Below are 23003 nucleotides of genomic sequence, written 5' to 3' on the forward strand. Positions count from 1 at the left end.
TGAAAGAGGAGAGTGAAAAAGTTGGCTTAAAGCTCAGCATTCAAAAAACTAAGATCATGGCATCTGGTCCCATCACCTCATGGGAAATAGATGGGGAAACAGTAGAAACAGTGTCAGACTTTATTTTTTTGGGCTCCAAAATCACTGCAGATGGTGACTGCAGCCATGAAATTAAAAGACGCTTAATCTTTGGAGGAAAGTTATGACCAACCTAGATAGCATATTAAAAAGCAGAGACATTACTTTGCCAACAATGGTCCGTCTGGTCAAGGCTATGATTTTTCCAGTGGTCATGTATGGATATGAGAGTTGGACTAGAAAGAAAGCTGAGCGCTGAAGAATTGATGCTTTTGAACTGTGGTGTTGGAGAAGACTCTCGAGAGTCCCTTGGACTGCAGGGAGATCCAACCAGTCCATCCTGAAGGAGATAGGTCCTGGGTGTTCATTGGAGGGACTGATGCTGAAGCTGAAACTCCAGTACTCTGGCCACCTCATGCGAAGACTTGACTCATTGGAAAAGACCCTGATGCTGGGAGGGATTGGGGGTAGGAGGAGAAGGGGATGACAGAAGTTGAGATGGTTGGATGGCATCACCGACTCGATGGGCATGAGTTTGAGTGAACTCCGGGAGTTTGTGATGGACAGGGAGCCGTGGTGTGCCGCAATTCATGGGGTCGCAAAGAGTCGGACACGACCGAGCGACTGAACTAACTAACTAACTAAAGGAGAAAGCTGGGTGTGGGAAACATTCATCTGCTGGAAATAATGAAGATCAAAGGGTGCATTATCAGCTCATTCATACCAAGCTCAAATTTATGAAAAAATTACAGCTGATAAGATGACTGAGATCATGTGTGAAGAGCGAAAGGAAGAGGGTCCTGCACCATGCTTGTTAAATAGCGCTCTGAAAAAGCATATGGGAGGACTTCCTTGATAAGAGTCAGTTCCCTGGTCTTTGTGACAGTTTCTGACTCGCTAACCCTAACTCTGCCAAGGGACTGAAAACTGGGTATTGTTTCTTAAGACGTGGTTTCAGGACAGCTTCCAACTTAGCATTTTCTTCTATTCCAGAACATTTGTAAATATTCAGTTTGGTGGGGACGGGAGAAAAAAAAACCTCATTAATGTGGAAACCACATTCACATTTGTAGTTTTGTATTTATTAACAAACTCTTGCTCCAGGGTATATTAGGCAAGCCAAGGGGTGAATCATGTTGATTACCGCTTCTGGGCTGTTAGCGTTGGTCTCTTTTGGAGCCAGCCGTGGTACCTCCATCCATGGCAACTTGAAGTGGTTTTATATGTAATGTTCCCCCTCTAGTGGCCAGATTGGTTTTGGTTTTTGCTATTTTTGTACAAATGATCCCTAAAGTTGGAGAACCTTTCACTGAGGGATACTGTGGATTTGGGGAGGCAAGTGGGAAAAGATAAAGAAGAGTGTGCAAATCTTTATTCCATAGGAAAAATTGATCTGAAGTATTTGTCCCATCCAGTCTCGTGCTTTTTAAAGAGCCAGTGGAGATGAGACCCTTTGGAAGGGAGGAGGGGTTTTAGAATGATCTCTCATCTTATTACTCTGATTAATTTCCAAATTTCTACTGCCTTTATTAGTAAGTATCTTATTAATAAGTCCATCAAGTTCCATTAGAAAAACTTTTATTTTTTTTAATTATAAGAGCAATAAAATGCATCGGGTAAAACCAGAGACTGAAAAATATGCAAAGTGTCCTTTATTCTGTGAATTCTGGTCTTCTCCCAAATCTGTGCTGGGGGTAACTATTGTGAACAGTAAGTGTATCTTTCCACACTTTTTGTATACATTTACAAACACATATTATGCATATGTCTGTTGATAGCCATTGAGTACAGATGATCATCAATATGTATTAGGTTGGCCAAAAAGTTCAGTCAGGTTTTTTCCATAAAAGGAAAATACCCAACCAAACTTTTTGGCCAACCCAATACATAGATGCACACAGAAGTCATACACAGTGTATTCAACTTATTTTTGGTTTTTGTGAAACAAAATGGAGTCAAATTATCAATGCTATTCATTTTACATGTTTTGCATGCCCCATGAAAGTACTGTATAGGTCTAGCTCTTTTTAAATAGCTGACTTATTTCATTTATTTAAGCATTCCCTTATTGATGAATATTTTGATTATTTTCAGTTTATGTTGTTAAAAAAATGTTCTAATAAAACCATTTGTGCCTACTTATATCTCTGCCAGTTTGTGCAGATATATTCTGTAGGATGAATTCCTAGGAGTAACTCCTGTATCAGAGCTTACGGTTATTTTAAATTCTGATAGATATCGACAGCCCTCCGAAAAGTCTGTCCCAGTTTACTTTCTCACACACAGTGAAGCTGCAGCTTTTCAGTACTATTTTTTTTTTTTAATCCTACAATGAATCTGAGAACAACTAAGGTAGCTCAGTGTAGGAAAATTCTCCTGTAGGAGTCAGACCTAGTTGTCAGAGGGTGATGAATGAAATCAAACTGAGGTCTTCATCTGGCCTTACCACTGCATCATTCCTCACTCTCTGTGGCTGAAATATAACCCTGGGTTATGTGATCGGTCCAATTTTGATTGCAGATGAGTTCAGTCTGCAAAAGTGATTCACTGTTAATGAAATCAGTATTAAGGAGTAAATTGTTTCCACTCCTACCCCTGCCCACAATCCACAGTGACCTCTTTACTGCCTGTAATTACTATGTTATTTTCCTCCTTGTGGTTTGGTGATCTGGACCCCATCTCTGAGTTATTAATTCTGACCTTTCCTATATATGGCTTGGTTGGGATGCTTCAGACCTTAGGGGCCCCTGAAAGTTTAAAAACTCATAGTCTGAAGGTCAGAAGCCTTGCCTCTTATTGAGTCTCAGCAGCTTTGTATTCCCCATCTCTCTACTCCATCTGATGTCCTCAGAGCTGGTCCCTGTGCCACGCCTGGCTTGTTGTGTTCGAAGTACTCCTGGGAGTTGTCACAAATGCATTTTCCTGAGCCCGTGTCCCAGAAGACTAAGTGAATAGGGCTCCAGTGAGGCCCGGGATCACTTACTTTTTCAAATCCCCATTCTCACCTCTGGGGCCGCTTACCCCCAGAGGTAAGCTTTAGTTGCATTATCTATAAGATGAAGGATTGAAGTATATCAGATTCCCCTGTAGGGAAAAGGAGTAGCGAAGGTTGTCAGGAAATTCTGCCTGAGCTTGTAGATGAGGAGCATTGTAAAGGAGTCACTCGTGTGTCCATCTTGGTGGAAACATTGCAGCTGATAACTGCTTCTGCTCTAGGCTCTGTTTTTTGGCTTCCTTCTGAATGATGCAGACCAGTTGGGAGGAAACGTGTGCACCTACCTTGGCACAGACCTATGGCAGACCCCTCATTTCATAGTGAGGGACCCTTCCCCCTGGAATTCTGTGATTGGGGTCCCTGGTGAAGTAAACACAAAGGTGAAGCCAGGGTAGCAAAACTAAGCAGTAGCTTTTGCTTTAAAAAACGATAACAACAGAAGGCTTTCCATAGTACTGAAGCACCAAAATGATAGCTGGTATGTAGAAAGTGTTTTTATAAATGTTTATAAATGTAGAAAGAGCCAAATGACCTCAGTCATTGAAATTTGCATTGAGGACCTAAAGTTCGCCTGCTAGCAGCTCCTTGTTGGTTTGTGGCTTTTTGGTTAGCCTTGGCATGTACTTTCTCTGTTGGGACCTGTGGGTTTTGCAATATAAATGTGGAGGTTTGGAGTTTTTATGTCCCATAATGTCTGTAAGATTCTGATAGTCAAATTGGCTTTGTGATAAGGGATAAATGATTACTTACTGCTTTGTTTGTCCTCAGAGTGGCACTGTTGATAAATAAGCTGAAACTGCAATTAGAGAATTCTAACTGAATTTCCTCTTAATTAAAAAAAAAGTGTGAATTAACATTTGTTATCACCGTAGATGCTTTATGGCAGTGATGGAGTAGGTGGACAAGATGTTTAACCAGCTGTGAAAGTATAGGTGTATCAGTAAAAAAAAAAAAAAAAAAAAATTTTTTTTTAAAGGGAAAAAAATATGACTTCACTGGATTGCTGTCCAGTAATAAATGCTTAATGAATGCTTATTATACTTTAAACCATTTCAAATGATAGGTGCCAAAAAGTCTCCTTGCCTTTAGCCTTATAAGTTTCCTAAATTTTAGAAAACCTTTTTCTGTCTGGTATCATAATGAGAAATTGATACAAATGTCAAATTTGCACACATATACATCAGACTAAAGTGTTTTGAAGACCTAGGAAGTATAGACATAATATGTAGACCTTTCAGCTGAGACCCTCTCACTCTTATTTCTCATATTGAGCTGTACATGCTTTGAGAATGAAGATTGCTTTTGGTCTCTATTTCTCCAAAATGTAGCATAGCAGGTGCTTGGAAACTTTTGCGGAGTTAAATATGAGTTCAGGGACTCAACTTCACTCCACCCAGCACATACTAGATAACTTGATTTCTGAGGAATGAATGAATGAATAACAGAATTGTTTAGGTGACTGGGGGGATCAACCAGAACTACTTCCCAAGTGCTCCTCTTGGGGAAGAAAAGTAAGGGCCAAGTGTCAGGTTGTTTATAAAGCTACACTGATTTCATTTTAAGAACTGCTGAGATATTTTAAGAAATTATATGCGCCCCTCCCCACCTTCCCTGCACCTTGTGTTTCAGAGAAGGTGGTGGCAGTAAATATAAGTTGATTGTAAAATCCTCTTACCAAACCAAAAAAAAAAATCAACAATTTAGTAGCCAAACTGGTTGTAACTGCTACTGCTAAGTCACTTCAGTCGTGTCCGACTCTGTGTGACCCCATCCCTGGGATTCTCCAGGCAAGAACACTGGAGCGGGCTGCCATTTCCTTCTCCAATGCATAAAAGTGAAAATGAAGTCGCTCAATCATGTCTGACTCTTCACGACCCCATGGACTGCAGCCTACCAGGCTCCTCCATCCATGGGGTTTTCCAGGCAAGAGTACTGGAGTGGGGTGCCATTGCCTTCTCTGAAATGGTTGTAAACTAGTCAAAAATTTGGGAGCAATTGCTGCAGAGAAAGGTAGGGTACTGGGAGGGTCAGGGGTTTGCCAAAGATCAAAGATTAGCCTCTGAACCATCCTTAATTTCTACACTTGATGGAGTTGAGAATGCATTCCAGTGAGTGTACAGTTGGGGGAGTGGGGAAGAGGTAGACTGGTTACTGGAAAGGAAAGGAGAGAGAAGTTATTTTTAAGAGTTGGGGAAGACTGGAGAAACAGGACCCACTTTGCCTTGAGGGTAAATAGAAGTTCTAATGGAGGGGATTAAATTATGTTTAATACCGGTTAGGCAAATACATTTCAGGTTTGTTTGGAAGCACTTTTCTGTATCTACCTACTCTGCACAAATGCCTAGAGGTAGTGGTCGGTTAGAAAAAGACAGAGTGGTCTGGGGTGGAGGGAGGGTGGAGGGTGGTCTGGTCAGAGGGGCACATGGTGAGCAGAGGCCTTGGGACATGATTCAGCTCTTGTTAATTGGCTGCCCTTGTAGACAGGGAGCATTGAATATATCTAAACCAGAAGACTAATCGAAGTACATAGCAGGGATAGTATTGAGGTACATCAAGTAATTTATATTTTCCCAGTTCAACCATGGAGACTTGGCAGTGAGGACAAGGCTGGGCAGGTGGCTGGAGGAAGATGAACGACAAGGAGACAGCAGGCTGATGGAAGTGATGGCTAGCCAGCTAGCAGCAGACCGAAACAGGAGTAGGAGGGAAGGAAGGAAGAAGAGACAGGGAATTAGAATTGTTGGCTCTCTTGTTACTTTAGCTGCCTGGAAGCCATGTAAACAGGTAGCCTGGGAGATGGAATGTAAGAATACCAACAGTATCCAGAAAGACAATCCAGAGTATTCTGCAAAAACAGGCAAGGGTAAGAACAATTTAAAGTAAAATCACACACACACACACACCCTTCTAATGCCCTCTGAAGGTAAGAACAATTTAAAGTAAAATCACACACACACACACACACACACCCCTAGTGCCCTCTGAAGGTAACGTTAAGCAACCTGCTTCTTTAAGTTTCTTCCAGAAGGGAAGGGGAGGATAAGAGAGAGCATGGCTTTTCAAGGTGGACCTCAGAGAGAGATGAGTGAGAGATGAGGTGGAGAGGGAGGCAGGGGCCATCTGGTCACGCTGAGCACTTTGGGCTCCATCCTGAGTGTGATAAGTCATTGAAGGGTTTGAAGGCAGAGGATGCCCTGTTGGGGATGGTGAGGCTGGAGGCAGAGAGGCTGTGGCTGAGAAGAAATGATGGGGCAACAATAATGGGGCAACAATAATGGGGCAAAACAACAGATTTGAGAGATGCGTAGGGCAGGGAATGTATAGCACTTGGTGACTGATTATTTATGGGGAAGAGGAGGAAGAATCACAGATGATTTGTAGCTTTGGGCAGTGAGGCAACAAGTAATGCCATTAACTGAGTAACAATGTGTACAAAAATAGCTTTTTATCATCCCAGGGAAATCCCAAATAATTATAAAGTAAAAGGGATGATGAACTAGAGAGGTGGAATGGAGTGGGGATGGAGTTTCAAGAGGAAGGAGATATATATATATATATATATATATATATATATATAATTATGACAGATTCACATTGAGGTATGGCAGAGACCACCTCAACATTGTAAAGCTATTATCCTCAAAGTAAAAGTAAACTCCAAGGATATTCTTCACATACTCTTCATAATTTGACTGTAATTAAATGATCAAAGACAAGTATTCTTTTAATTAATTGATTAACAGATCTCCTTTGAGAACTTATTCTAATTCTTCCACAACATTTACCACCAAGAGAGACTTAACACTATATGGAATCTAAATGAATCTTGACTATGATAATATAACATGCGTGTGTTTGGTTCTGTGTAGCACAGTGTAAACCCAGAAATATGCCTGTAATGATAACCAAATTTATATAGTTCTTTACAGCCTACATAAATCCACTATTTCCTGTGAGTCCCATAACAACCTAGCCAGGGGAGCCAACTCCTTCCTTCCTTTATAAGCATCAAGGCCAGGACAGCTTGTGGAAGAACCATAGGCAATATGTCGAAATATTTAAAATTTTAAGTCCAGTTTGACAAAAATGTCTTCATAACCATAAGAATAGACATCATGTATAAAGTTCCAGGTTTTTATATGACTGAAGTTGGCAAAGTATCATATATGATGAAATTTAATTATCCTTGGGCTTCCCTTGGGGCTCAGCTGGTAACGAATCTGTCTTCAATGTGGGAGACCTGGGTTCCATCCCTGGGTTGGGAAGATCCCCTGGAGAAGGGAAAGGTTATCTACTGCAGTATTCTGGCCTGGAGAATTCCATGGACTCTATAGTCTATGGGGTTGCAAAGAGTCGGACACAACTGAGCAACTTTCACTTTTAATTATCCGCATTCAATCCTGGCATCGAGTTGGCAATGCTTGGATGGATAATAAAATAATGACTTGTGTGATTCATATTTTTTTACATAATTATTCTAAAGGATCAATTTTTCTTATCTTCCTTTCAGTAAAATCATAAATTGTGCTATTATAAACAGGATTTCCACATGGGTGATGTCCTGTTAAGTGATGCCAAATGAGACACATCTTTTTGAGTCAGTGTAGCTCTTCAATAGTTTTTTTAAATTAAGTTTGAGAAAGCTTCACTGTGCTGAAACAGAGTTGAAAATAAATTATGCAATTTACTTATCATGTCCAAACATTTAATGATATTATATCTGATGAATTATTATTGTAGAAAAAGATGTTAACTTTGTCACATAAACTACTATCACTTATGTTGTCATTTTAAGTATCTCTTTAATGAGAAAAATGATAAGAACCATGTAATGTGAAGAACCAGTATCAAATTTCTAGACACACACATCTGCAAATTTTAAAGTAGTATGAATTACAAAATATTTGCTTCCATGTGCAACTGTAATGCATACTGTGCTAATCTGTAAGAAACCACACAAACCACTGGAATGACAAACTCAAACAGAAAGAGAAAGAAGATTGATATGCAGTACTACAAGGAAACTATACTTTGTTATTTAAGAATTGCATTCATGTTGAGAGGAAGGATGTGACCAATTAATCTATCCATGTTCTTACCAAACTAAGTACTCCTACTGTTTAAAATCTTGCTGCCTTGTGAGCAGAGTCCATCTCTGATAGTGGTGATGGCCACAAAAAAATCACATTAGATGTAGTCTAACGTAATCACATTAGATGTTTTGTTTTGAGGACATGCATAAAGCAAGTGAAGTATTTCCCTGGGTTCTGACAGTGCTTATTCCTGAGAGTTCAGAGTTACAGGTTACCAGTTTCCATGTGAGAGGCACCCATATCTTCTTTCTTTTTCTTATGACAGCTTTGAAAGTGAAAGTGTTAGTCGCTCAGTCGTGTCCGACTCTGCAACCCCATGGACTGTAGCCCGCCAGGTTGCTCTGTCCATGGAATTTCCCAGGCAAGAATACTGGAGGCGGCTGCCATGCCCTTCTCCAGGGGATCTTCCCGACCCAGGGATCAAACCTGTGTCTCCTGCAATGCAGGCAGATTCTTTACCATCTGAGCCACTAGGAGATACAATTCACATAACATGATACTCATCCCTTGAAAGTGGTTTTTAGTATATTCACCCTAAAAATAAACTCTGAACTCATTACCAGTCACCTCCTGTTCCTCTCTTTGCACCAGCCCCTGGCAAAAATTAATCGACTTAATGTTTCTATGGAATTATTCTAGACATCTCATATAAATAGGATCATACAATTTGTGGCTGTTTGTGTCTGGCTTCTTTGATTTAATGTATTTTCAGCATTTAACCATGTTGTGGCATTGTCGGCACTTCATCCCTTTTTATAGCCGAATAATCTGTGATATGGATATCACATTTTGTTTATTCATTTATGAGTCAGTGGACATTTGGGTTGTGTCTACTATTTGATTATTACAAATAATGCTACTGTGAAGGCTTGCATACAAGTTTTTGTGGGACATGTTTTCATTTCTCTTGGGTCCACACCTAGGAATGGAGTTACTAGGACATGTGGTTACTCTATGCACAGCATTTTAAGAAACTAATCAAATGACTTTACGAAGTAGTTGTGCAATTTTACAACTCTACCAGCAAAATATGAAAGTTCTAATTTCTCCACATGCTTGTCAACACGTGTAGTTGCCTTTTTCATTGTAGCTACATTAGTGCTGCATTATTGCTTAAGCCCTTTACAAATGTTAACTTATTTGATCCTCTCAATAATGCTATATCCAGAAAAGGGAATTCAGAGAAGTTCAGTAACTTGCTGAACACTCACGCACTGGAGAATGGTAGAGCTGTAATAAGGAATATGTTACACAAAACTCTGAACACTCAAGGGAATGATAACAATTTGGGTAGACTTTGACCTCTCTTAAATGAGATCTTCCTGAATTTAAGATAAAACCATCTATTCTATGTAAGACAGGCTCCTGTTGATGTATACTTAATCCACTTCTGACTTATGTTTCAGAATTAGGCTGTATTGGGGCTCAGTATTGAAAACAAGAGGGAGTAAAATCATCTCTGAATATTCATTTCAGTTAAGGCAAAATTTTCCATTTAGTCAAGAATAAAATATACAAGCCACTGATATTAACATTTTGTGATTATTAACTTGAAACTTTAAAAAATAATTTTAAAAAGACTTCAAAAGTTGTGTTCTCCAAGTATGTTCTTTATTATTCTTGGGTGAAAACAATTTCTGAAGTACATATTTCCACATTCTTAATGAATTCAGTGGAAATTGACATAAGAGCCATTTTTATGTTTTAATTCCATGAATAAACACAACACCTTTAAAAATTCTAATTTTATAGTAATTTATAATTGTAAAAAGCAAAGAGTCAGACATGATTAAGTGACTTTCACTTTACATATTTTTATATTATAATAATCAAACAGAAGTATATCTTTTAATATTTTCTCTCAAAAGTGTGTCAGCTTTTTTAGGAACATAGCAATTAAGTAAATGCAATTAATTCAGTGCCTATAAAAGATGTGAAAGTCTTCAACTCTTACTTTGGGAATCTGATTTCCAGGTGCACATGTGCTCAGTCATGTCCGACTCCTTGTGACTCCATGGTCTGTAGCCCACCAGTCTCTTCTGTCCATGGGATTCTCCAGGCAAGAATGCCAGAGTGGGTTGCCATGCCCTCCTCCAGATCTTCCCGATCCAGGGATGTGAACCCCCAACTCTTAATGTCTACCTGAATTGGCAGGTGGATTCTTTCCCACTAGCGCCACCTGATTTCCAGGACTATGTGCTGTTTAAGAATACACTTGTGTATGAGTACAAAAAACTCCAAGGCTGAGTTCTGTCTTTGGAAGAGACATCACGATGGAAGATACTGCTCATGTCCTAACTGCTTATGCACAGACAGTGATATTCAATAGATAAGGAGCAGAGGGAAGAAGGAAAAGGGTATTTGTAGAATCAGTGACCCACTCATATTCCTTCTGATCATTTCCTTATCCTTCTTTTTATGTTGTTGTTAAATTTTATCTTTACTTTTTATTTTTTGACCACGGCACATACCATGCAGGATCTTAAGTTCCCTGACCAGAGATCGAACCCACATTCCCTGCAGTGGAAGCATGGAATCTTAACCTGGACAACCAGGGAAGTCTCTCCTTATTGCTTCTTAAGTAAAGCACTTGAAAGACCATTTTAAAATTGTTACAAGCTGCCTTACAAAAAGCAGGACTGCTTCAGAGAAAACAGTTACAGAGGAAGGTTGGTAGGAAGAAATGATTAAGTTTAGAGGAAAAAATCTGTTCTCTTTTAGAACAGATTTGTATGTTTGTAATTTGGGGCATTTTTTGTGTATATAGTGTCATTTGTTCACAGGGAATCATTCCTGATAATGTTATATGGATATACACACTGTAACATAGTTATTACCTTAACAGTTTCATTGAGATATAATTCACATACCATACATTTCATTCACTTAAATGTACAATCCTTTTTATGATATACAGGAGTACAGTGTTATATATAATATGGGCCTCTATGATATACCTTTTAAAGCTTACAGTCTCTTGGTGGTAGAGTTTAAATGTACAAGAAAAATTATAGGGCCCAAGTAATTATTTTAGCTTTCAAAAAATCTAATAAACCTCCACAGTAGCTTTGTTTTTGCATTAAGGAAGGAAGTTAGAGATGTCTGCCTCTCCAGAAGTTTAAATGCAATTATAAAATTTCCACCACCTTCAGTGGTGTTGACAGTGTTATTTTCATGTTGTTACAACATGGAGTGAAGCTGTTTGAAGTTTTGAAGCATAACTTCACAAGTTTTCCAGTATAGCCATGATATATAGCAAAAATTTTACAGTTTGTTTCCTTTTATGACTTTTGGTTATACACATGGAAGTCATTCTCATGGTTATAGTTTTCACTATGGGTGGTGATCATTAGGGTTTTAGTAGGTGATAATCAACCATGTCCTTTTCCTTGATTTGTTCAGCAACAAATGAGAAATAAAATGTAGGAGTCAGACAGAAATGAAAATATCAGATTTATTACTGATAAAATGGATTGTAAAGTAAGGCTTAGGTATATAGCCATAAGGGCTTCCTTGGATCATTTATTAGGTTTGGTGCTAGTACTGGAAAATTCAAAATAACAGTGGCATCAATGATGGAAAGACTATTTTGCACCTAAAAGTGCAGAGGTGTCAGATCAAGACTGGTACAGAGCATTGCACAATATACCATCCCCAGACTCCTTTCAGTGTCGCTGCTTTGCTGTGTGTGGTTTCCTTTTCATTTCGGGGACCAGGATGCATGCTCCAGCTCGTTATCATGTATACCTTACAGCCAAGAAAAAAAAAGAGGTGGGTACGGGAAGGATGTCTCAATTTAAGGACCCATTTTCCCTCATACTCCACTAACTGCAACATAGTCCCTTAGACACATCTAACTAGGAAAAATGAGTACAGTAACATATGAATGAGTTCTGTTCCAAGAGCATGTTAATAAGTCCAATTTGTTCATTAAGTCCAACAAAGTTAGCCTAGGTACCCAACAAACACGGGCTTCCTTGGTGGTGTTAGTGATAAAGAATCCATCTGCCAATCCAAGAGACACAGGAGACTCAGGTTCCATCCCTAGGTCAGGAAGATCCCCTGCAGGAGGAAATGGCAACCCACTCCAAAATTCTTGCCTGGAAAATTCCATGGACAGAGGAGCCTGGTGGGCTATAGTCCATGGGGTCACAAAGGGTTGGACGTAACTGAGCACACACCCAACTGAAACAGCTGACTATATAGTACTGTCCTGTGGTAGGTTTGTAATACTTTTCACACAAATACATGGAAAACAAACATACACACAAAATGAAACATTTTTAATCTTACAGTACAGTACCCTGAAAAGCACATTAGTACAGTACAGTACAATGGCTGGCACACAGGGGCTGGCACTGGGTGAACAGGCAAGGAGACTTACTGACTAAAGTAGGTGAGTGATGGTAAGGCTGAAGGATTGTCAACAATAGGAGATGGAGGGCGAGCTGCAATTTCACTCTCACCTGACGTTGATGGTATGCATGTTTGCATCTTTGACAGTTTGCAACTTGAAGGTTTGTATGTAGAGGACTTACTATGTTCTCGATAGTCACAGACCCAGCTAAAAACTAAGAATTCTGATAGGAAGGGAGAGAGTGTTGCTGGACAATCTGTCGTCTATGCCACATTCCCAAGTTAAACTTATGCAGCCAGGCAACCACTGGGCTCCCCTAGAGTAAGGCGTGAGTGAGCTGCTTTCTGGAGAGCAGAGACCAACCTCGAGGGCAAGCTGCTTATAAGAAGGGAACCCAGGAAGGGCTGAGCCAACATGCTTGGTTCTGGCTCGTTCTCTTCCACTGTGAGGCCAGACACATTTCTCCTACGCTCTTCCTTCCTCACTCGTGTTTGGCTTTTCTGAGGGGCAGTACAGGGAGCTGTCATAGGGCAGGAACGCAGCACACGATCTGGCACCGCAATAACAAGGTTTCCTTAATTCCCCATTATCTAACCTTGCTTTGTCTTCACCATTCGTTAGATTAAGAAATCTTCCTGAATAGTCATAAGAGAGTTCTTCTTCTGGCAGGATGTCTCTGGCTGCAAAAAGTGCCAACTTGGGTACCATCGAGTCGATTCGGACAGGAATCATCAACAGGTTTGGCTCACAAGAATGGTTAAGGAATCTTCCGATATTTCCTATCAAGGCAGGATCCACAAATGTTTCCATTACCTGCCCATTACAGACATGCTCCCTGACGGCTATAATGTAATTCGAATCATGTATTGTTTGTAACTGAATTCTTCTCTGCACTTCAGAGATCCCCAACACCTCACCGGCATATTCACAGACAAACCGTCCTTTTGGTATGAAGTCCAGGGTACGAAGTCCCCAGCCTTTGTGATCCGTCTTGAACACCTGGAGGTGGAACTGCAGACCCCACTGGACCACTCTGTTCCCGCAGTGGTCGCTGCACTGACACAGGACATTGCATTCGAAAACTGGCTCAGCGCACTTTGCTTCTGATCCTATATCTCTGAGGCATAAATGGTCATCATAGTTATTCTCACGACGGAGGCAGGAGCAAGTACCAGGGAGGCAGGGAGTTTTGAGACAAGCACATCCAGGAAAGGTTATTTGAGCGGGATCTGTATCTGCTCCAGGCCCAGCTACATGATCAGGAGTATACTGCAAAACACAGAAACACTGTAAGTCAGCATGGTACGTCATAGATCTCATCTGTATTTCAAGCAGCTTTTGCAAAGACACTTCCCAATTCCAACAAACAGAACAGAACAAAAATGACAAGATATATTAAAATACTGTGTGAAAACATCTCCAATTTAAAAAAATCATAAGGTTATTTCTTAGACTTAAAATTCAGTGGTTTCCTTTTAGGTATTGGAATAACACTAGGAAAAAATTATGTATTTTTCTCTTACCAGATATTGAAAATTCTGTAATCCGTTTTGTTTCCCTCTTGGCTTTAAGTGTCAGGAAAATCGATGCTGAATTTAGTTTCTGAGTACAGCTAAGTATTTTCTGTTTGGTTTTTGACCTCTTTTACATTTACCTGATAATATACATGTATATATGTCTTTTTATGGTGAGTTACCTGAGATCTTTTTTTAGGATAAGAAAGTCATAAATGATACATCAATGACCTTTGGGAGAGTCTTCCATTGATTTTTTAAAAGAATTTTTAAAATTTGAAGATTACCTAAACTCATATATTCTTTCATCTTTTTAAAAATGCTGTTATCTTATAGTTCTACTTGAGTATTCACAAGGTTCAAAGTAGAAACTTGGCAAAAAACTTGCAGACAGAATTCAAAAACTGGTTATGTAATTTTAATAGATACTGAAATTTATTGTAGATATATACATGTAAAGAATTCTTGTTCTTATTAAATGTGAAAGGGATAAAACAAAAAGGTTTCTTGGTCTTTGAAATGTATCTATATTTTCAAAATGTTACATTTATAAAATGTTATGAAAAATAAGTCCTAAGTCTAAAATCTCTGTGTGAAGCCTCACCTCCAGTTATTTCCTCACTGGCAGAATGAAGTATGTTCTCAAGCCCTGAAGATCAGAGTATCTCTGGTGAGCCCAGTGTATTTCTTTATATATAGAGTAATTCATTGACTTATACTTGTTTTGTTCCAAAAAGGAACTTTTTAATGAGACTTACAAAGAAGAAAGACAAACAAACAACAGGTAAGGAAATAAGGTGAAGTGAAAAATAAGTCAAGCGAGCTTAGACACCTAAGTGTGCAGAAGAAGTAGACTGCACATCCGACTGTGTGCCAGGACAGTCAGAGGGAAATATCGTCAGATGTATGGCTTGTACTGTCCGTAAGAAACAGTCTTACTGTTCAGAAGCATTGACTTTTTTCAGTATGGAGACGGGAGAGAAATGTCACCAATGAGTCTGTCAAACTGTTCTTTTACAGGAAGCAGTTTCATGTACTGCTTTTCATCTCCTCCATTTTGACCCTCAGGAAAGGCTGTTGGCATGCTGCCACAGCCTGTCAGGAAGAGACCAGCCGAATAGCCTGTAGTAATTCAGGGATTGATTTTAGTGCATCCAGAGGAACATTTGAACAACCTAGCTTGCAGTCAGGTTTCTATTAATATCGTGTCAATACTTTCAGAAAAAATATTGAACAGCATGTAGTTACACTCTCTGTGGAGGCCTCGGTGGAGCTATGCAGTTAGGTGCAGAATCCTATATTTTAAAAAACGCTGAGCTGGGGTGAAGGATTGACATCCTCCTGTGAAAGAATGGTGAGTGGGTGTACCTGCGGGGGAAGGCCAACACTGCTTAAAAAGTGATTTGGGGGTGGAAAGCGGAAATAGCTTCTCTTGTTTGTGTGGGTTCTTACAGCTTTAGCTTGGCAGAGGTGTCCTAAAAGGATAAAGGATGGCTTAGAAAAAGATACCCTATCAGTCAGATTCAGTGACTGCTGTCTTATACAGAATCTACTTCCAGATTTTAAGAGTCAACTTTGAAATGGTTACTGAGGCATTTTAAGAAGTGCTTGTAAAATGAAGACTTTACTATCACGTTGTTAAACTTTTCATGAAGAATTCTTTTCAAATGATGAGTTTTTAAAGGTACATATGGGCTTCCCTGGTGTCTGAGACAGTAAAGAATCTGCCTGTAATGCAGGAGACCAGGGTTCCATCCCTGGGTCAGGAAAATCCCCTGGAGAAGGGAATGGCAACCCACTCCAGTATTCTTACCTGGAGAATCCCACGGACAGAGGAGCCATGGGGTCACAAGGAGTTGGACACGACTGAGCAACTAACACTTTCACTTTTCATTAAAGGTGTGTATAATTTTAATGTGTTATAGAAATCACTAAACTCTAAGGTGATTTTCTTTTTTGACACAGATGTATGTGTTGTATGTGTTTAGTCACTCAGTCATGTCTGATTCTTTGCGACCCCATGGACTGTAGCCCGCCAGGCTCCTCTGTTGATGGGATCCCCCAGGCAAGAATACTGGAGTGGGTTGCCAGTCCTCTTCCATGGGATCTTCATAACCCAGGGATCGAACCCATATCTCCTGTGGCTGCTGCATTGCAAGCAGACTCTTTACCACTGAGTCACAGGGGAAACCCTCTTCTTTCACAGGGGTTGCTAAAATGTAGAGGATCTACCAGGCATTCCTAAGATCTAGCACAGACATATGACCTACTGAGTGTGCGCCCCACCACAGGACGTGAGAGCAGGGGTGTGAAGTGGGGAGGTGGTAGAAATATCTGATGACAGCTTGAGCGTTCTGGATCCAGAGATGCCTACAGTTACTGCTCTTGGACTTTGCTTTTATGTGGGGCAACTGCTTCCCTTTTTTGCCTGAGTCAATCTGTATTGTATTTATGTTTCTTACAAACAAATGAGTCTTGACTAATACACCCAGGGTGGAAGCTGAGCATGGTTCCAGGAAATGGCTGGAAAATTTAGTCAAAGATATAAATGGCTAATAAGCAATGAGGTCTCCAGCTGGGAAGTGAGATGAGAGCAAAGCGGGCGGGAGGCCAGCCAGGAACTCTGTGACTGCTGCCTGGAACACTGGGCAAGCAATAGAGAACTTCTTAATGCAGAACATGGAATATCCCAGAGGAGATACACACAGGTCCAGGCTCGTGTCAGCACCGTGACTTATACCAAGTGACTTGCTAGACTTCAGGTTAGCAACTGTAAATCAGGGATGATAGCTATATTCAAGGGGGGAAGGTTCTCAAGAAATTAAATTAACATAATGTTGTACTCTGTGTCAGCCACTTCATACTTTTAAAATAGTCACTTTCTTAAATTCTTCTAGATATTATTTCTAGATTTTTATATCTAAAATACCATATATTTCTGGCATATTACTTAAGCTCTCTAAACATTCCCTTCCTATCTTCTCTCTCTTACAGGTTGCTGTGAAGGAAATAAATGTGAGAAACCACGTAAAAAGCTTACTCCAGTGGCTGGCTCATAAGTGTTCAATATGAATTATACAGTAGCCATTTAGTAGTGGTGGAAAAAAACAAACAGGTTCTGGAGTTAAACTTCTCAGGTTTAAACATACTCAAACCAAAATATGTGTGGGAAACCATATGATTATCTTCCTACCTCCCATTACTTAACCATCTGGAGCAGGGAATACCAAGAGCTGACCCAGTACAGACTGTCTTCATTCATCAGTAAATACTGCCTTATTGTCTACTGTCTGCACATGCTCCATGGGGTCACAAAAGAGTGGGACACCACTTAGCAACTTATCAACAAACAACATGCACATGCTGGGGTTTAGAAAGACTCACTCAGGAAAACAGAAAAGAGGACATGGGATTTTTATCATTTTTTCAGTTGTCACAACATATGCTTTACTTTTTCCATGTATGTATGAAAGCACAAAATTTATCAGGTAAGAGCTGGAAATAAATACAAAATGATCAGTTCAAAATGCACCAGAAACCAGATCCTTGAAGAACTGGGTGGAGAATTCATGTTTTTTGACAGAAAACTTAAGAGAAAAACTTTTATAAACAGAGTCACCCAAGAAGCCAAAATGCAAAGAGAAGACAGTATATTAAAGAGTAAATATACCTCCTTGGCTATCCTCATATACAATTAATTTCTCCCTTCTCTGAACTATGTGTGCACTTATTAATAGCATGAACTTTAGAATCTTAAGTGGCATAGACGGTCAGGCTCTCTGGTTGTACTAAGTGTGTAGGTCTGACCTTTCTAACAAGTATGTATCTTAAGGAGAGGCATGGTCATTGAGGTTTGAGGTATAGAATGGTGATAGGTGTTGGGTTCCTATCCATGGTACTAGGCACAGAGCAGTGATTAGGGAATGTTATTTGACTTCTTAATTTCAGCTCTTAATCATTTCTGATTGGAAGACTGACGTTTTTGAGTCACATTCTGTACCACAGCCCCAGAAACTAAAACATGTCATTGCACAATATTCCAGGCTTAAACCCTAGGCCTCAATTCTGGATTTTAAGGAAGTGCTGTGAAAATCTTCATTCCTTTTTTGGTTGTTTTGAAACACCAGCTACAAGAATCTTTGTACTTGGCCTCTAGCCCCGTGAGTTTGTCTTTGCTCCAAGCAGCTATTAGGAGACTGTGAGCCAGATCATTCTTGTCAAGGCCAAGTTGAGATCTTAAAAAGGATATCTGAGGCTGGTTTTAGAAACCAGAAAACATGGCTAGATCCAGCTCTTAGTTCAAGAAAATCAGTTTATTTTCTACTTGTGTTTCAACACCGATAGCATTATGATGTATTTGTTTCCAATCTTGAGTATCTGAATGTTCTTTTTGCTTTTTCATATAGGACCTAAAAGCAAACTAGACCAAGTTATTTTTACCTTGAATTCTCTGTGTACATATGCCTGTGAAGGTAGGGTTTGGGGCAAGCAAACTTTTGATCTTTTGTAAGACTGCTATTGTGCTTCATGAATATATGGAAGCAAGCTAGTTGAAGGCACTTTTAGACATGTTTCAGGAACGCTTTAACTTCTTGGTAAGGCTATAAGCTCCTTAAGGAAGGGAGCTTGTCTTCTATTTGTAATTCTTAGTGTACTCAGAGCTGTGCACACAGGCAGGAAGCTAGAACACCATGGAATTGAGTCTTAGTTTCCTGGTTTTCATTTCTGCCCACCAACTGTAGGTGTAAGGATCAATCACAGGGCCTCCTCCTCCACCCCATCCCACCCCCATATAGTGCTTTCTATATGCTCTTGTAAGCTCAAGGGCAGGAACTGCATTGTTACCATTTTATCTTCTATGCCTAGCTTAACATGCTGGGCACATTATAGGCACTCTGTTATTTTTTTTAAGAAAGAAAACATATATCAGTGTTTTTGACCAGGCATTTAACAGTGTTTGGTCTTCAATAAGCTTTTCGGGATCAGTGTTTAATATGGTGCTAGTCAACTGTATTATTAACCATAAACTGCCTAACGTAGTTTGAGGAAAAACAAGCATTTCCAACATGAATATCCTGCTCTACTCTTTGAAAACTGCTATGAATCTTTACCGCCTTACTTGATTCTCAAAATAACCCTAGGAAGAGGACAGGCAGGGTTTGATATCGATTATGGGTGTGACAAGGGGAATAAAACTTTTATTTTCATTTTGGAGATTAAGAAACTCAGGCTCTGAGACATGGCTAAGATGCTAAATCCCGAACCTAGTCTCCTACAGTTCCATGTCCAGGGCTCTTTCCACTCCAACATGCTTGTTTTTTGTGGGTTTTTTTTTTTTTTTTTTTTTTGGTTATTCCTTGTTTCTTAAGCAACATGCAGGAAAAGCTCAGAGAGAGTGAAAAGTTGGAGCAGAAAAGGCTTTGAGGTAATAAGAGTAGTGAACATTTATTGAGTTCTTTCAGCAAACCAGGAACTGTGTTTTACCTGTAATTCTCAAAGCAATCTGGAAAGAGGTACTATTATTTTAATAGTACACGAGACGGCTCTGAAGGTCTAGCCGAAGCTATATTTGCCAAAGCTCTCACAGCTTGGGGGAAGCCTCAACTAAGTCTAACTCTAAAGGCTAAGTTTTTAATCATGACACTGGGATCTTAAAAGACACCTGAGACCAGACAGGCAAGTGATTTGCTCCCTATCTTTCAGTGAGTTCTGGGGCAGATCCAGGACAGAAAGCCAGGTTCTCAAGGCTTTTTCCAAGGGACTTCAAGAAACTTCCGGTTTTCTCTTAAGTGAACTGCCATTCTTAGGGTAGAAAACTGAAGGGTTAACTGAAAAAAAAAAAACCGGAAACCTGTCAGTTTAAGACCTATTTCCAGGTGCAGATAGCTGTGAGATTGGGTTAAGGAAAAAAAAAAAAGGGGTAGAAAAACTTGGACAACCCGAAGCAAGCATGGGCGTCAACCATCGAAAGACGACCACTTACGGTAACTGCGAACCGAGCGCGACGACCACCTACTCTACCAGAACGCTTCCTGGAAAGGCGCCAGCGCCAACCCCGACGCTGCGCACGTGGCGCGCGAGACCGCCTAGCCCCGCCCCACAGAAAACGATGCCGGCCACGCCCTCGGGGGCCGCGCGCGGCTCTCGGGCCAGCCGAGCTCCGCCCATACCTGAAAGGGCTCAGGCTCCGCCCCTGGGGGCCAGGCTCTTACGGGCAGATTTTCAAGGCCACGCGCAACGTCCAGCTGGTCCTTCAAGGCCTCAGGCGCCTCTTCACACGCTGCCATTGTGCCAGGGCCAGTTCTCCAGGGCCTTAGCCACCGTTTTGCCCCGACATGGTGCTCTTTCCACCTAGACCTCTTGAGCCTCGCAGAGGACGCTGGGAGTCTAACCGCGGGGCCCCACAGCCTCATGGGAGCGGTAGTTTTTATACCGCAGCTCACGAGTGGCTCCTCCCTCCACGCTCAACTTTCCTTCACCTTATGGTCTGGTTCACTTTTTGCTTTGAGTCAGAAGCACAACAAGTAATACAAAACCTTGTAAGGTACGGACAGAGCTTTGGGGACACAGTGAAGTCCTTGACGTTTTCCTGTGCACCCAGGGAGGGCTTTCTAGGCGAGGTCGATTGTCCGTGTCTGAGGGTTTGGAGGTTTTACCTGGCGCAGCGTGGGGAGGGGCGTGCCCTACGCTGAGGTGGGGAAGGCAACCCCCTGGGTCTCTGAAAACCTGAAATTTGTGGAGCGACTCCGGGGCGTGTGACGGAGATTGTGCTCGGAGGCCAGGTAGCCTGACCTGGCATCGGAAGTCTGTGTAGGGTCCGCGCGCTCCCTGACTGGAATCTCTGTTCCCTGTTGACGTCCCCTGCTCTGAGAAAACCAAGCCTGGTCCCGCAAAGGATGCTGATAACGTCGAAATTGCTGAATTCAGTGGAATATTTTGAACTTTCCCAAAGCGCTCTGACCCGACTGTTCTGCTGCTTCTATGTGAAACCCTCTCTCACAGAGTGTGGGGGCCCCGTCCTGGGTGCGCTTGCCTTGCGCAGACCGTCCTTACTATCCTGACCTCGGGCGTGACTGATATTGGGGCGGTTTGTCACAGGTTTCTCTCGGGGCCCCTTTCTCACCTTCTCTGGGATTCCTCAGTGATAGCATCTACTTCTTGGCTTTAGATACTCTTATACAAGTATTAGGGTTTCAGCTCAGCTGGAGGTGGATTCCGGTTGTGGATCAGTTCAGTTCACTCCCTCAGATGTGTCCTACTCTGCTGCCGGCTGCAGTCCATGGGGTCGGAAAGTCGGGCAGGACTGAGCAACTGAACTGGACTCCAGCACGCCAGACTTCCCTGTCCATCACCAATCTGGGAGTCTATTCAAACTCGTGTCCATCACATTGGTGATGCCATCTAACCATCTCATTCTCTGTCGTCCCCTTCTCCCGCCCTCAGTCTTTCCCAGCATCAGCATCTGATCTCCCAGATCAGGTGTGCTGCAGTCCATGAGGTCGCAAAGAGTCGGACACAACTGAGTGGCTGAACTGAACTGAACTGATGCTGGGAAAGATTGAGGGCAGGAGGAGGAGGGGATGACAGAGGATGAGATGGTTTGACAGCTTCACTGACACAATGGACATGAGTTTGAGTAAACTCCAGGAATTGGTGATGGACAGAGAAGCCTGGTGTGCTGCAGTCCATGGTGTTGCAAAGAGCTGGACATGACTGAGCAACTGAACTGAACTGAAATATTCAGACTGACAGGACTGTTGTAAAGCCACACGTGTCAGGTTCACTCCGAAGGTCACAACCTGCCACCCCAGAGGCTTCAGATGTTCTTTGGGAATAGCACATGCAGTTATCACACAGTAGGTTATAAATGCCTCAGTGTTCTTGTTTGTCTTCCCAGAGGATGGTTCAAATGCAAGAGGAGATCCTTATTAATAGGAAATGGAATGATCCTGAATGAAGAGTCTTAAACACCATTGGAAGTATAGGTTTGAAGGTAGTTACCTAGTAAATGTTTTATAAGATTTGGCTATGCACTTGCTCTTACCTAGGAGACAGTTATTTATGCAATCCAGTTGGTTAGAGTATAATTAAGGATGTAAGGAAGTTTTAGGTAAATTGAACAACAAAAGAAAGAGCACTTGTAGGTGGGAAATTTAGAGAAAGCTTCATGGAGAAGGGGTTATTTGCTGTAGGCCTTGAAGAATGAATAGGATTTATGAGATTAGGAAAGGGCATTGCAGGCAGAAGAAACAGTAGGAGTAGAATAAAGAGAAAAATGTGTAGAGAAAAGGGAAATTTCATATCAGATGATGGCAATCAGGTTCATTTCATTTCTCAGGAATTGTAAGTAATGAAGGAATTTGCAAATACCCAAAGAACTTGCTGTTCTTTGATTTCAAGAAACATTGAAACACTGATTACATGCACAATGTTACCTACCAATTTGGGGCGTGTACCCATGAAGAAGAAATGGTGCCCAAGTAAAGCTTCCACTCCAGCACAGAACTATATAACACCCAGAAATTTGTAAGAACTTGAAGAATGTTTTGAAAAAGGAATTATAGAACAGTGAGAAGAACCACACTTGTGTTTTTAGATTATTATGCTGTTTTCCTTTTTGACTTTTTTGGCAATATTGTCTGCCTTTTGGAAAAAATTGTTTTGAAAGATCCATTGTATTGTTTTTTTTCTAAGTTGTCAGTGATGGTGCTTCCAGTAAGATATTTAGTTCATGTCATCCCTTCATTTGTTTTTGTCTTTCTGGCAGATTCCCACGTATTTTATGTAGTGAGGTTAAAATAATGAGAGGGTGTTGATAGGCTGATATAGCCAACCTTCAGAGTGCCAAGCAGTCATTCATCTTTTCCAGGTCTAAAAACCTATTTTATTTTCTCTGGACACTTGACTAGGAGCTTGAATCTTCAAAATTTGTTCTGAAAACCATTATGGCTATTTGGTGGAAAAAA

The 23003-nt window shown here is 40.9% G+C and overlaps 1 protein-coding gene and 1 long non-coding RNA gene across 2 annotated transcripts; one reads left to right on the plus strand and one right to left on the minus strand.

The window, feature by feature from the left end:
- Window positions 1-556: 556 nt before the first annotated feature.
- LOC139031229 (uncharacterized) lies at window positions 557-14607 on the plus strand. The gene is made up of 2 exons (XR_011483676.1): window positions 557-5936; window positions 13423-14607. It is a non-coding gene; the product is annotated as an uncharacterized lncRNA (long non-coding RNA).
- LOC110133269 (histone-lysine N-methyltransferase SETMAR) lies at window positions 12840-20465 on the minus strand. The gene is made up of 2 exons (XM_020887053.2): window positions 20208-20465; window positions 12840-13792 (listed from the first exon to the last, which is right to left on the minus strand). Exons 1-2 carry the CDS (start codon window positions 20448-20450, stop codon window positions 12989-12991), a joined length of 1047 nt encoding a protein of 348 aa, XP_020742712.2. The 5' UTR covers window positions 20451-20465; the 3' UTR covers window positions 12840-12988.
- Between the last annotated feature and the right edge of the window lie 2538 nt (window positions 20466-23003).

This window comes from Odocoileus virginianus, chromosome 26 (genome assembly GCF_023699985.2).
Source record: "Odocoileus virginianus isolate 20LAN1187 ecotype Illinois chromosome 26, Ovbor_1.2, whole genome shotgun sequence".
Taxonomy (NCBI): Eukaryota; Metazoa; Chordata; class Mammalia; order Artiodactyla; family Cervidae; genus Odocoileus; species Odocoileus virginianus.

What these genes read in the sequence shown, in the direction of transcription:
- LOC110133269 (XM_020887053.2), bottom strand. Translation starts at nt 20,450, where the DNA reads ATGAGGCTGTGGGGCCCCGCGGTTAGACTCCCAGCGTCCTCTGCGAGG. An exon ending in CGGAGCCTGAGCCCTTTCAG is followed by an intron (nt 13,793 to 20,207) that starts GTATGGGCGGAG and finishes TGTGTTTTGCAG; the next exon opens with TATACTCCTGATCATGTAGC.